The sequence below is a fragment of the Ailuropoda melanoleuca genome, chromosome 13 (assembly GCF_002007445.2).
Source record: "Ailuropoda melanoleuca isolate Jingjing chromosome 13, ASM200744v2, whole genome shotgun sequence".
NCBI lineage: Eukaryota > Metazoa > Chordata > Mammalia > Carnivora > Ursidae > Ailuropoda > Ailuropoda melanoleuca.
In genome coordinates this window covers 15,873,308-15,884,853 of record NC_048230.1, presented here as the reverse complement: position 1 = coordinate 15,884,853, position 11,546 = coordinate 15,873,308, and the positions used below count along the sequence as shown (strand labels likewise).

General features: G+C 59.9%; 2 protein-coding genes across 4 annotated transcripts in view; both read left to right on the top strand.

The window, feature by feature from the left end:
* ANKFN1 (ankyrin repeat and fibronectin type III domain containing 1) overlaps positions 1-11,546 on the top strand; it is a 385,668-nt gene that overhangs the window by 288,474 nt on the left and 85,648 nt on the right. The window lies entirely within an intron of this gene.
* On the top strand, positions 262-4,734 carry LOC117795561 (delta-1-pyrroline-5-carboxylate dehydrogenase, mitochondrial-like). 2 transcript variants are annotated; one of them, XM_034640639.1, is made up of 5 exons: positions 262-324; positions 702-854; positions 1,566-1,687; positions 2,455-2,573; positions 3,235-4,734. In XM_034640639.1, the coding sequence occupies exons 1-5, from the start codon at positions 277-279 to the stop codon at positions 3,345-3,347; spliced, it is 555 nt and encodes a 184-aa protein (XP_034496530.1). In that variant the 5' UTR covers positions 262-276; the 3' UTR covers positions 3,348-4,734. The 2 variants fall into 2 exon arrangements, with proteins under 2 accessions (XP_034496530.1, XP_034496529.1); XM_034640638.1 differs by lacking the exon at positions 262-324 and having other exon boundaries at positions 374-854.

Here is an 11,546-nt window from a genome sequence, read left to right as displayed (position 1 = left end):
AGTCCGATGGCCGCACGGGCGCCCCTACCCCGAGCTTGGAAACCGGCAGAAACATCTGTAACCAGCTTCTTCCGCGCGTCCTGCACCCGGGCTCGACAAACCCACACTGAGTGCCCACATGCGCACAGACAGGCCCGCGTGGCTGCAGCGTGAGCCCGAACGCACGAGCACGTGCCCGTGTGTGCCCACAGCACACTGATGAGCTCAGTGCGTAGGCAGGCGTGTGGGTCACCCGCAGACACACGCCCACATACACGCCGGTGCGCCATCTCCAACATGAACAGATACACCTCGTGTGTGCCACGTGTGTTCGTGTGTATGTCCGTATGTATATCGGTGGACGTCGTCTGCATTCATACATGTATGTGTAACACGGGCACATGTATAAACACGTACTTAAGCATGAAGGCTTGTGGTCATGCATATGCCTGTGTGTACATTCATGTGTGTTCCGTTTCTGTACGTATAATTGTGGTTCTGCCACATACACACACACACACTCACACTCTTTCTCACCTGGGCGTGCACGTCTGCCCCTGTTTCTGCCATGGCTTAGCCAGACTCTGGATTTGCCCTCTCCCCATTCCAGAATTTGGGCCCTTCAGGCACAAATGCTTTGGGGTGAATGTGGGTGGGGGGCGCTGCTGCTGGGGATGGCCTCGCAGCCAGTCTGTGACACCCCTTCCCCCCACCCATCCCAGTCCTTCGGCCGCATCAAGAAGTGGCTGGAGCACGCCCGCTCCTCACCCAGCCTCGCCATCCTGGCTGGGGGCAAGTGTGACGACTCTGTGGGTTACTTTGTGGAGCCCTGCATCGTCGAGAGCAAGGACCCTCAGGAGCCCATCATGAAGGAGGTGAGTGGGGCAGGCAGCCTGGGGCGTGGAGAACAGTCTCTGTGCCGAGCACAGCACACGCAGGACCCTGGAACGTGGCTTCTTTCTTGGGGTGTTACTTCATTTCACAGACGGGAGCGTGAGGTCCCAGAAAGGGAGTGTCTCACTCCTGGTGAGAGCAGAGCCAGGCCTGGAAGTTAGGCCTCCTGACCCCAAATCCAGGGCTCTGTCCTTGACACTGTTGAGCCTGGCGGTGTCCCAGCACTTCCACTGCCCATGGCCACTAAGGCCACTGTCCCCATCTTAACTCTGGGCCGGCCACAGCTGGGCCCTTGACTGAGAGGAGAGGGTGTTATCATTCCCATCTTACAGATGGGAAACGGAGGCTCCGAGGGGTCAAAGCACTTGTCCAGGATGGCAGTGGAGGGGTGGCAGAGGGGACAGTGATATTGCCGGGCAATTCCTATGCCAGCTGCTGCCAGGAGTCTTGCTCTCGGTTGTGGGTTTGGTGGTGCGGAGAGCCAGAAAGTGTCCTTGGATCTTTCTCGCCAGGTTGGGATGCGGTGGGCGGGGCAGGAAGCAGGACGTTGCTCTGTCCTAAGGGAGCCCAGTGGGAGGTGCCTGGCCCTTCGAGCTGTGTGGACCGGGACCGGGATGGGGGGGGGGAGGCAGAGGCCAGAGCAGGGGGACTGGGAGGCCTTGGGGCTCTGGTCCCGGTGGGGTCTGTCTCAGGAGATCTTCGGGCCCGTCCTGACCGTGTACGTCTACCCGGACAACGAGTACAAGGAGACACTGCGGCTGGTCGACAGCACCACCAGCTACGGCCTCACAGGGGCAGTGTTCGCCCAGGATAAGTGAGTGGCCACCGCCCTTCTGCTCCTGTCCTGGTGTCCTGCCCCACCCTGTCCCGAGACCACCCTCCTGGAAGAGGATCCTAGTACTAATGCCGCCCCTTCCCCTCACTTCAGCCCCCACTGGCAGGCAGACACGCAGCCCAAGCACGGGGACAGAGGCAGCCGGGCTCTCTAGGGAAACGCAGATTCCGGGGTCCCATTTTGGCCACAGAAACTAGATCTCTGGGGATGGGGCCGTGGAATACGAGCTTCGGACCAGCTCCCGTGGGTCTGATGGGGCCCCACTTCGCAAGGTCATTGCCTCCTGCTGCCAAGCAGGAAAGCTGGGCTCGGGCCAGGGGCACGTTGCTCACCCTGCCACAGCTCCGTTTGAGCCAGGACGCCGTGGGGCTAAGCCCTTGGCTTCTCCTTCCTCTGTGGCACTAGCTGCTGAGAGGAGATTGGAACCTGGGGGCAGGGTGGGGGCCTGAGTGATCCTCCAGCTCGCAGGGGTGGGGGCCACTCCCTGAGCGCAGGCAGCCTGACTGCTCATCTTCCCGTTCAGCTCTTGCAGCAGCCCTGCGGGGGGCGGGGGGTGTGCTAACCACGTTCTGGAGGAGGAGGGGGCGCAGAGGCTCTCAGACCCTGCCCGAGAGGTCTAGAGCCCCTGGGGCTGGTCCCCGTCCGTCGGGCAGCCGGCGTGGGCTGGGCAGCTGGCTGCTGGTGGTTGGATGCGGGGCTGGGGGCAGGCGAGCCGGGGCCCTTCCTAACACTGCCCTGCTGCCTAGGACTGTTGTCCAGGAGGCCACAACGATGCTGAGGAACACGGCCGGCAACTTTTACATCAACGACAAGTCCACTGGCTCCGTGGTCGGCCAGCAGCCCTTTGGGGGGGCCCGAGCCTCTGGTGAGTGGGTCCTCCTTTCCAGGGCGGGGGCAGGTTCTGTCAGGAGACTCTTAACCCCTCACATCAAGGGTGTTAAGAGTAATAATAGCAAATGCTGTGGGGCGGAGCTAAGGAAGGTACTGTTCTTCCCATTTTACAGAGGGGTAAACTGACGCACAGGGAGGGGGAGCGACTTGCTCAAGAGCACGTGGCTGGGAAGTGGCGGAGCTGGCATTTCGGTTCAGCACCCACGCCTTTTACCACCATGCTCCGGGGTCACTTTAGTGCAACTCCTCCTCTTTACAAATGGGGAAACTGAGGTTCAGAGTGGGGCGGGCGGTGACTTGCCCTAGATCCCAGCTGCCTTGGTGCAGAGCTAGGGCCAGAACCCAGTGCTCCTGGGTCCCAATGGAGTGTACTCTCCACAGTGCTCCCAGACACCCCTTGTGGGTGGGGCGCACGGCCCCGGGGAGCCTGGGTCCCGCCTCACCTGACCTCTGACCGAGCACGCCGCACAGGTGCGCTCAGGAAACCCTGGCCTCGTGGACACATTCGGTTTTTGTTGAGCTGCTTATTGCCTGTGCTGGTGCCCGGGTTAGTCTGTCAGCTCCTCCCACCCCCTTCCCTTCTGCGCGGAGCTGCCGTATCTTTGCAGAGAAAAACAGAGCTGTCCTTCCCGCAGGAACCAATGACAAGCCAGGAGGGCCCCACTATGTCCTGCGGTGGACGTCGCCCCAGGTCATCAAGGAGACCCACGAGCCTCTGGGGGATTGGCGCTATGCCTACATGCAGTGAGCCCCGCTCGGCATCTCTGCTGTCTGTCCACCTGTCTGTCTGGACGGTTGACCTCAGTGCACTGGCCCCGCTCCAGCCCCTTTGACCTGCTCCCCGTGGGACGGCCCCCTCTCCGGGGCCGAGACTGCCCCCTTGCCCTGCGCTGGGCTATATCCTGGCCTGTCCCCCTCTCAGGGGCAGGTGCGGGCTCTGATTGGAGACCATGCTGGAGAGGAACAGGGCTGCCACCCCTTATCTCACGGCTGTCCTAGAGGTTCTTTCTGGCATGTTCTCTCCCTGTCTTCTTTCTCTGCACTGTGGCCCAGTGGCTCAGGGACCTGGGGAATGGCAGTAGAGTGCCTCCCAGGGTCCCTTCGGGACAAGGAAGCAGCTCTGGGCCCCTTGGCAAACCTGAGCATCCAGGGACTCCTGGCCTTGGCCTTGGCTCCCCCAGGACTCCAGGATTAGGTGTGACCCAGGGTGGCTGCAGGGCACGGGGGCACCAGCGGGCCTGGCCCCCTTTGGTCTGGGCTCTTCCTCACCAGGGCTCGGCCCACGCCCAGCTGGGCCAGCGGGTACCTGTGCCTGACCATATGCCTTAGACACCCGTGTGCCTTTCTCCAGGGCACCTCTGTTCTCCTGAGGCCCGCGTCATTCCTGGCAGTCTCCGTGTGGTGGGCTTGGGGGCAGGCTACCTGCTGAGGTACAGGATTGGTGGTCCTTCCCGTTTGGGCTGTGGTTTTAGAAGACCCTCGGTGGGCCTTCGTGCCATCTCAGCTTGCCATCGGCTCTCGGCTCTTCCTTTAGAGACGGCCGCGCTCCCCACCTGTGTTGGCCCAGGGTTTCCCGCAGGAGCTCGGCCCCCACTGGCTGTGGTAGAACAGGGCGGGGGAGACTGTCTCCCAGCCCCGACACCTGGCCTTGGGTTCCCATCCAGCCTGGGCCGAGGATGGCCCATAAAACCTTCCCTCCTTTGCCCAGAGGGGGGTTCTGTGTGTGGACTGGCCCCTAGGCGGCCCGTTCTGCGACGCAGCCAGCTGGTGGACACACAGAAAAAACGTGCCAATTGGATTGCAGGGGGTTGGGGATTGATAAGGGGTGACTTCGGGGGACAGTTTTTAAGGGGCCCTAAGAGTGCTGGCCCTTCCTCAAGGACAGCCGGCATGGGTCCCCTGTGGGGCTGGCCGCCGAGCACCATGGTTATACACTGTGGCCCGAGGTCCGGTGGTCACACCGCTGGGGCGGGGCGTGGGATCTGCTTCCTTCCACGTTCCTCATCGCTGCCTGGCGCGGCCAGTCAGCTGGGGAGAGGTGCCGGAGGTGGCCCTGGTTCTACTGATTCCACACAGGGAGGTGGCGGTGGGATTCGCTCTGCTGCACCCTAATAAATGCTTGTTATGTAATCAAATTGCTGGTCTTTCCGGTCGGGGCGGTGGGGGCTGGCCAGCTTCTCCAAACAAAGGCTGATATACGGAACATTATGTTGCTCGTGTGTCCTTCCCGTCAGGAGTGCGGGGCCCCCAGTGTGATGGAAGGAAAGGCGGGCACTGATGTTTGGGAATATGGGCTGGGGGTATGGGAACTGGAGTCAGGTGGGTTCAAATCTGGGTTCACATCCTGGCTCTGCCCTCAGAGAGTTGTGTAACCTCTCTGAACTTCTCTCTCTTTATCTGAGGTGGGTAATTATACACGTACACACATGCACGCAGGTAGGTTGCCCTGATGATTGAGTGAGTTAATTCATGTAGTCGTTTAGAACAATGCCAGATACAGAATGAATGATTCAACCGTGTCAACCATGTATATACATTGTGGTGAGAACCACTGCTACTGTGTCGTGATGGTTAAAGTTTATGTGAAAACTTAGCTGGGCTGTGGTGCCCAGGTATTTAGTTAAATATTCTGGATGTTTCTGTGAAGGTGGTTTTTGGATGAGGTTGACATTTCAATCTGTGGACTCCGAGTAAAGCCCATTGTCCTCCCTACTATGGGTGGGCCTCATCCAATCAGTTGAAGGCCTTAATAGAACAAAGACTGACCTCCTTCAAGCCAAAAGGGATTCAGCCGATGGACAGCCTTGGACTCAGCTGTGACTCTTCCCTCTTCCTGCTGGCCGCTCTGCAGATTTTGCACTTACCGAGCCTCGAAGATTGTTCAAGCAGTTTCCTTATGGTATATCTGTATATTCTGTTGGTTCTGTTCCTCTGGAGGACTGTGTGTTTTCTCACAGCAGCCTGATGGAGTACACACTGCCATGCTCCCATTTCGCAGAAGAGGAAACGAGTGCAGGGGGTGTGGGGACTTGCCAAGGGTATGGCCTATCGTGGGGATGGTCTGATTCCCAAACCCATTCTCTGTCCTCCCCCCACATGTCCATACCCGGCACTGATCCGCCTTGGCAAGACCTCAATTGGCCAAATGACGGGGGCGGGAGAGGGGGGTGGGTGGTGGCGAGCAACCACGGCCAGTTAGCTTGAGCCAGAATCTGTGGGTCTAAGTCCATGGGGGCCAGCTGACTTGGAGGGGAAACTGTCCTGGCCTGCTCCCAAAGGACATAAAATGAGCTCCTAGCCACGTGACACCTCCCTGTCCCAGGATCTGTTGAGCCACGGGGTCCATTGATCGGGGCTGTTGGCAGCAGGATCTCAGAGCTGTGGGGAGGGGATGGAGACTGTGCTCTTGGCAGCACCCCCCCCCGGGCTTCCCCAGGTGGGGATTTGTGCCAGAGGGGGCTTCTCTCAGGGATGTAGGGCAGCCCCCAGAGAGCCTGGGCTGGAGCTCCCGGGCGGAAAAGGTGGCAGCTGCGTTTCTAGAGGCTGCGTAGGGCCCGTTAATGTTTTGGAGCAAATGGAGTGGCTTGTTCAAGGTCACGCTGACACAGCAGAGTTGACTTTGTCTACATGGTCTCATCAAGCCTGACATTGACCTTACTGGCCAACCGTTATCTGCCTTCTGTGGAAGGGCTGGTAGGGGGTCCCACAGCTGGTTCATAGCGGGGCCGGAGTTTGAACCTGGGGATGGGTGCCCACCGCCTGTGCTCTCTGCCAGCTGCTCCGTCAGGTGTGTGATTTCCAGCCGTTCCTCTTCCACTGCACCCCCTCCCTGCCCCGTGCCTTTGCCTCCTTTTAACTAGGGTGGGGGGGGAGCTCCAAGCCCTTGCTTTACCTTCCTCTGCTCTGGTGCCCCTGACTCGCGCAACGGGGGGCTCCTGTGGGCCCAGTGCCCACCCTCTTTGCATGGCCACCCCAGCAAGGGCCCGTGTCCGCAGTGGCCCGAGGAGCCTCTTCATTTCCCTGTGGTGGTCGGGGGCCTGGCCACCAGTCCGGGCTCGAAGCGTGAACCATTTGACTGAGGCCGGATGTCCCTGCTGCCGCTGTCCCGCAGGCTGCCAGTCGGGCGTGCGCTCTAGGGAAATGAGGGACCACCTGTGCCGGCTCCTGGCCTCCAAGCTGACCCAGAGCTCCCAGGTTGGGGGAGGGGGGCTCGAGGAAGAGGCAGGGTGGAGACCCACCCTCTTCACAAGCTTGCATCTTCATTTTCATGAAGTCACTGTGGGCACTGTCCCTGCGTGTGGCCTGTTGGGGGCCAGCATGGTAAACAGCAGGAGCCATGTTATGTGGGCGCAGCCCATGTGTCGGGCCCTGCACCATATCTTCAGAGCCTCACCGCAGCTCCCGAAGGCACATCTGCTGCTCCCCTCTTACAGATGGGGAGACTGAGGCACAGGTGGGTGAAGGCACTAGTACACCAGCAGGTGGTTCCCATCTCCGCCTGCCAGGCCTTTGCTCATAAGCACCGTGGTGGCGCCCCTGGAGCGCACACACCCCTGGCATCAGGCAGGCCTGGGCTCCAGTCCCGTCTTAGCCCCCCCATTCCCTGAGCCCTGGCCCCCACTCCCACGCTCAGACTTGATTGACATTTCTCAAGGAGCTGAGGATAACATGACGTGCCCTGCAGACTGAGGTGCTTGGTGAATGAGAACCTGCTATTTCCCACACGCCCTCACCCCTGCGTCCTGGATACCTGTGCCCAGGCGTCACCGAGCACCTGTTACCGGGCCAGCTGCTCCCTCCAGCTATCGTGGGACACATGGGCCTGTGAGGGAGGAGGTATTCTTTCAGCCCCATTTCCCAGATGAGGAAACAGGCCCAGGGAAAGAAGACCCGCTTGGTGAAGGGCAGGGACAGAACTTTTCCTGGTGACCATAACAGTACCCCCTGGTCCCTTTGCCCTGGTCCCTTGCAGGAACCCCTGGTCCCTTTGCTGGGGGGTGGGAGCCATCCAGCGAGTGCGTGGATGAGGCATGGCTGTCACGGTGGCTCCAAACACAAGCAGCACATCTCCACTGTCACTTGGGTGGGTGGCAGCCACCCTGGATGGTGGCACGGGTGCCATATGACCCCCAGGTGCCCAATGCACGTCGGAATTCTGCCCAAGGGCTCTGCCATGTCTTCCCTCCAGGCCCCACGTGCTTAGGCAGTCGCCCTCAGCCCCTGGAGCCCTTGGCCCACGGGGGCCAGGGCACAGCGAGGGAGCTGAGGTCCTATTGGGCACCCGCTCCGTGATGCGTATCCAGGCAGGCACCAGGAGCAGAGCGGGGCTCAGAGAGGGACATGCCTGGGGGGGCTCACACAGCCAGTAAGTGGCAGAGCCAGGACTGGAAACCAGGCTGGGCAGATCTGAACCTTAGAAGGGTCATACCGAGTCCTAGACCCCAGCCTTTGATCGGGGTTAAAATCGGGAGCCCCACGCCAGGAGCAAAGCCTTCAACACTGGGGTGCTGATGTTTGCTATCAGGTTGCTATCAGGTTCCTGACTTCATCTCATTCACTTGCCCCATCGAGGAAGGCTGGGGCCATTTAGCGGCGAGGAAGCGGAGAGGAGTCAGAGCCTGCTGCCTGGCCCCTGGCCCCTGGCTCCTGGGCTGGGCTGGGCCCTTAGAGCCGTAGGGAACAAGACCACCCCCCTTCCCCATCATGGCCCTTTCCGCTTCTGGCAGGAGCTCCCTGAGTCTTCCTCCCCTGGGCTCAATGTCCCAATTCCTTCACCTCCTCCCTGCGGGACATGGTTTCTGCTTCTTTCTCCAGCCCGTGGCCTCCTCCAGGGGCCACGCCATCCGCTCCACTTTTACTTAGAAACTTCTCTCAGAGGATTGACTGGTGAGGCTGGGGTTCCTGAGAACTGGCTCTGAGTCCTCCCCAGGGACCCTCCACCGGGGTGTCTCTGAACCAGGCTGGCAGAGGCCGCCTGTCTGCCAGACCTTCCTAGGGGTGGAGGCCCTGCTGCCCCTGTCCCCCGCTGAGCCAGACTGGAGCTTGGTTTCCAGCTGCCCAACTTTGTCCTGGATGAGGCGGCACAGGCAGGAAAGAAAAGAGATGGAAAATGCTGGGGTGAGTGGGTGGGAGGGTGGGTTGGGGAGTGCAGAGCAGCAAAGGGAGCGATGGGCAAGTTGGTAGAGAGATTGGAGGGTCGGGTAGAGCAGAGGAGCTGATACAGCCCCAAGTCCCTGGGGTCAAGCCTCTCTTCGGGGCACCCCCTGTGCTCCATCCCCCCTCCGACCACGGCAGCAGGGGGAGGAGGGAGGTTCGGGGCAGCTCCTTCTAGGCCAAAGCAAATGTGGCCAGTTTCTTTCCGTGAGCACAGGGGGAAGCAGATGCAAGGCAAATGGGCAGCTTTTCCTGACCCCCGTGTCCTTGTCCCCTCTCCCCCACGTACTTTGCATAAGCCTGTCATGGTTCTCTGCCACCTTGGCTGCCGATGGCCACACAGGTGTGGACACGGGGACTCGGGCCTGGACTGGGCCATGAGGGTGACCGTTGTGCCGGGTCCCGGCCACCTTGGAGCACATGCTGTGCGTGCAGCCTTGAACGAGAGTCACAGTGCCGCGGGGTTCCTGGGTGCCTGTCCTCAGAGCGGCCAACACCCCAGCCTCACCCACCTGCCCCTCTGTGTGTGTCCATGTCCAGGCTTTCGTCGGAATCTCAAAGGGATCCTTGCCCCTGAAACGTTAAGAAGCACTGGTAGGGAGACTGCAGCGCAGAGAGCGGTGGTGACTGGCTACAAGGGTAGTTGGGGCAGAGCGGGCCCGGGAGCCAAGACTCCTGACTCTCTGTCCTGTGCTCCTTCTTCAGATTTTGGTATTCAGAGAGATCATCCCTGTCAAGGGGGCCCCTTATTCCTTTCTTATGGGAGCCCCTCAGGTGCCACCACTCCCTGCAGCCCCCATTAGGGTCTCACATTTCTCCCAGCCACATACTTGCTGTGTGGCTTTGGGTAAGTTGCTGTCCCTCTCTGGACCTCATCCTTCTTATCTGCCAAGTGGAGACATAACAGTAGCACATCTGGAAGGATGAAGGAGATGGAGAGGGCTCCACTCAGTGCCTGGCACATTGTGAGCCCACAGAAGACATCAGCAATGGAAGTGACCATGTGCACTGCCACCATCATCCCCCCAGGCCACGTGGCACAGACCCTGCCTCCCCCACAGAGGCCATAGCCCTGTGTGTCCCCGCTGTGTCCCTTGGACCCCACCTGGCCCTGCCACATGGCAGGCTCACCCGTGCCTGCTGGGTGAATGGCTTTCTTGGCCATCCCTGTCTTCTACTCCCACCCCTGCACCCTGGTGTTGGACCCTCACCCAGGGGCTCCAGTTCATTTAGATGCTTTCTTTTTCTACCATCTGCTTACCCGCCCTCCCCCAGCTTGGCTAATTTTTCTGGGAGTCTCTAGAACATCCCAGAGCCTCTCAGCAAGCGGCATCTTCCTACCCCCTCTTCAGAACTGCCATGTGCAGTCATCGTGCCCTGGAACTGATGGGTCCTTCTCCAGCACCTTGGCCTCCAGGCGGCACCTGCAGTGGGGGAGGGCAGCACCCCTCCCCCCCTTGGTGGGCATCATGGTGACAGCTGCTGTGGGAAGACCACACCAAAGTCAGAGAGCTTGGGGGTTAAGAGCTTGGGAAGTCTGGGTCTAAATCTTATTCGCTGTGTGACTCTTGGCAAGATGTTTAAACTTTCAGCCTCAGTTTCCTTGTGTTTTTTTTAAGATTTTATTTGAGAGAGAAAGAGAGCATGAGCAGGGGGAAGGACAGGGAGAGAGAGAGAGAAGCCAACTCCCCGTTGAGCAGGGAGCGCAACACAGGGCTAGATCTCAGGACCCCGGGATGATGACCTGAGCCGAAGGCCGGTGCTTAACCCACTGAGCCACCCAGGTGCCCCTCAGTTTCCCTGTTTTTAAAATGGGAGTAAAAATGGCTCTTTGCAGAGTGTTTGAGAGAAATTAAACAATATAACTCATATGAAGTGCTTGACACAATGCCTGGCCTGTACCAGGCCCTGGAAATGTGCTCTTTTGTTATCCTCCCAACGGCCCAAGTGTCTGGTACGGCAGGTGACTGGTCTGGAGGCTCCAGCAGGCCATCCTGGGAACAGCCTCCAGGGACCCCATGCCGAGGAGGCCAGTGTGGCTGTGGTTTGGGGCACGTGATGCAGGAGAGAGCAGGCTGCAAAGGCAGGGTCGGAGACGATGGAGGAGCTGGGGCCAGGCTGGGGAGGCCTCAAATGCCAAGGCCAGGAACCCAGCCGTGATCCTGCAGGCAATGGGGGGTCCCACGAGGTGGTAGAGCAAGGAGGGATAGAGCTATGCTCCAAACGGTCAGCGTGAGGCTGACGGAGAGGTCTAGAAAGGAGGTGAGGAGGGTCTGAACTTGGGTGTAGCAACAGGGGGACAAGAGGTCTGGAGAGAACCCCAGGGGCAGAGGGTGAGGTCAGGCTGGAGCTTTGGACTTGCTGATGAGGTGGGAGTGGATAAGGGCAATCCAAAGAGGGCCTCCCCTTATACGGATGAGGAAACTGAGGCCCGTGGAGTTGAAGCCAGGTCCAGAACCCACCCTTCCAGACAGCCAGGCGTGGCTCTTCATTTTGTTTTATGGGTTGGGTCTCCCCTCCCAGGCACTGGTTGACATGGGCCCAGAGAGGGGCGGGGACAGACCCAAGATCACACAGCAAATCCTGCATGTTTCCACAGCACCAGAAGGCTTTCCCTGTCATTTGAATCGTCTGTGGGATGACTCTGTCCCAGGAGGGGTCCAGGTGAGGGAGGGGTGCTCTCTCTGGAGCTGCTAAAGACATCCAACGCCTTTCAGGGTAGGTTCTCGAAGCTTTGGGCTCTTTCTGCAAGGTGTAGCGTCCCTGGTGCCGCCCCCCCCCCCCCCCCCCGGGG

Coding starts and splice junctions, on each gene's coding strand:
- LOC117795561 (XM_034640638.1), top strand. CDS start 381: ATGTATAAACACGTACTTAAGCATGAAGGCTTGTGGTCATGCATATGC. Junction 855..1,565: donor AGGAGCCCATCATGAAGGAG/GTGAGTGGGGCA, acceptor GGTCTGTCTCAG/GAGATCTTCGGGCCCGTCCT. Junction 2,574..3,234: donor TGGGGGGGCCCGAGCCTCTG/GTGAGTGGGTCC, acceptor TCCTTCCCGCAG/GAACCAATGACAAGCCAGGA.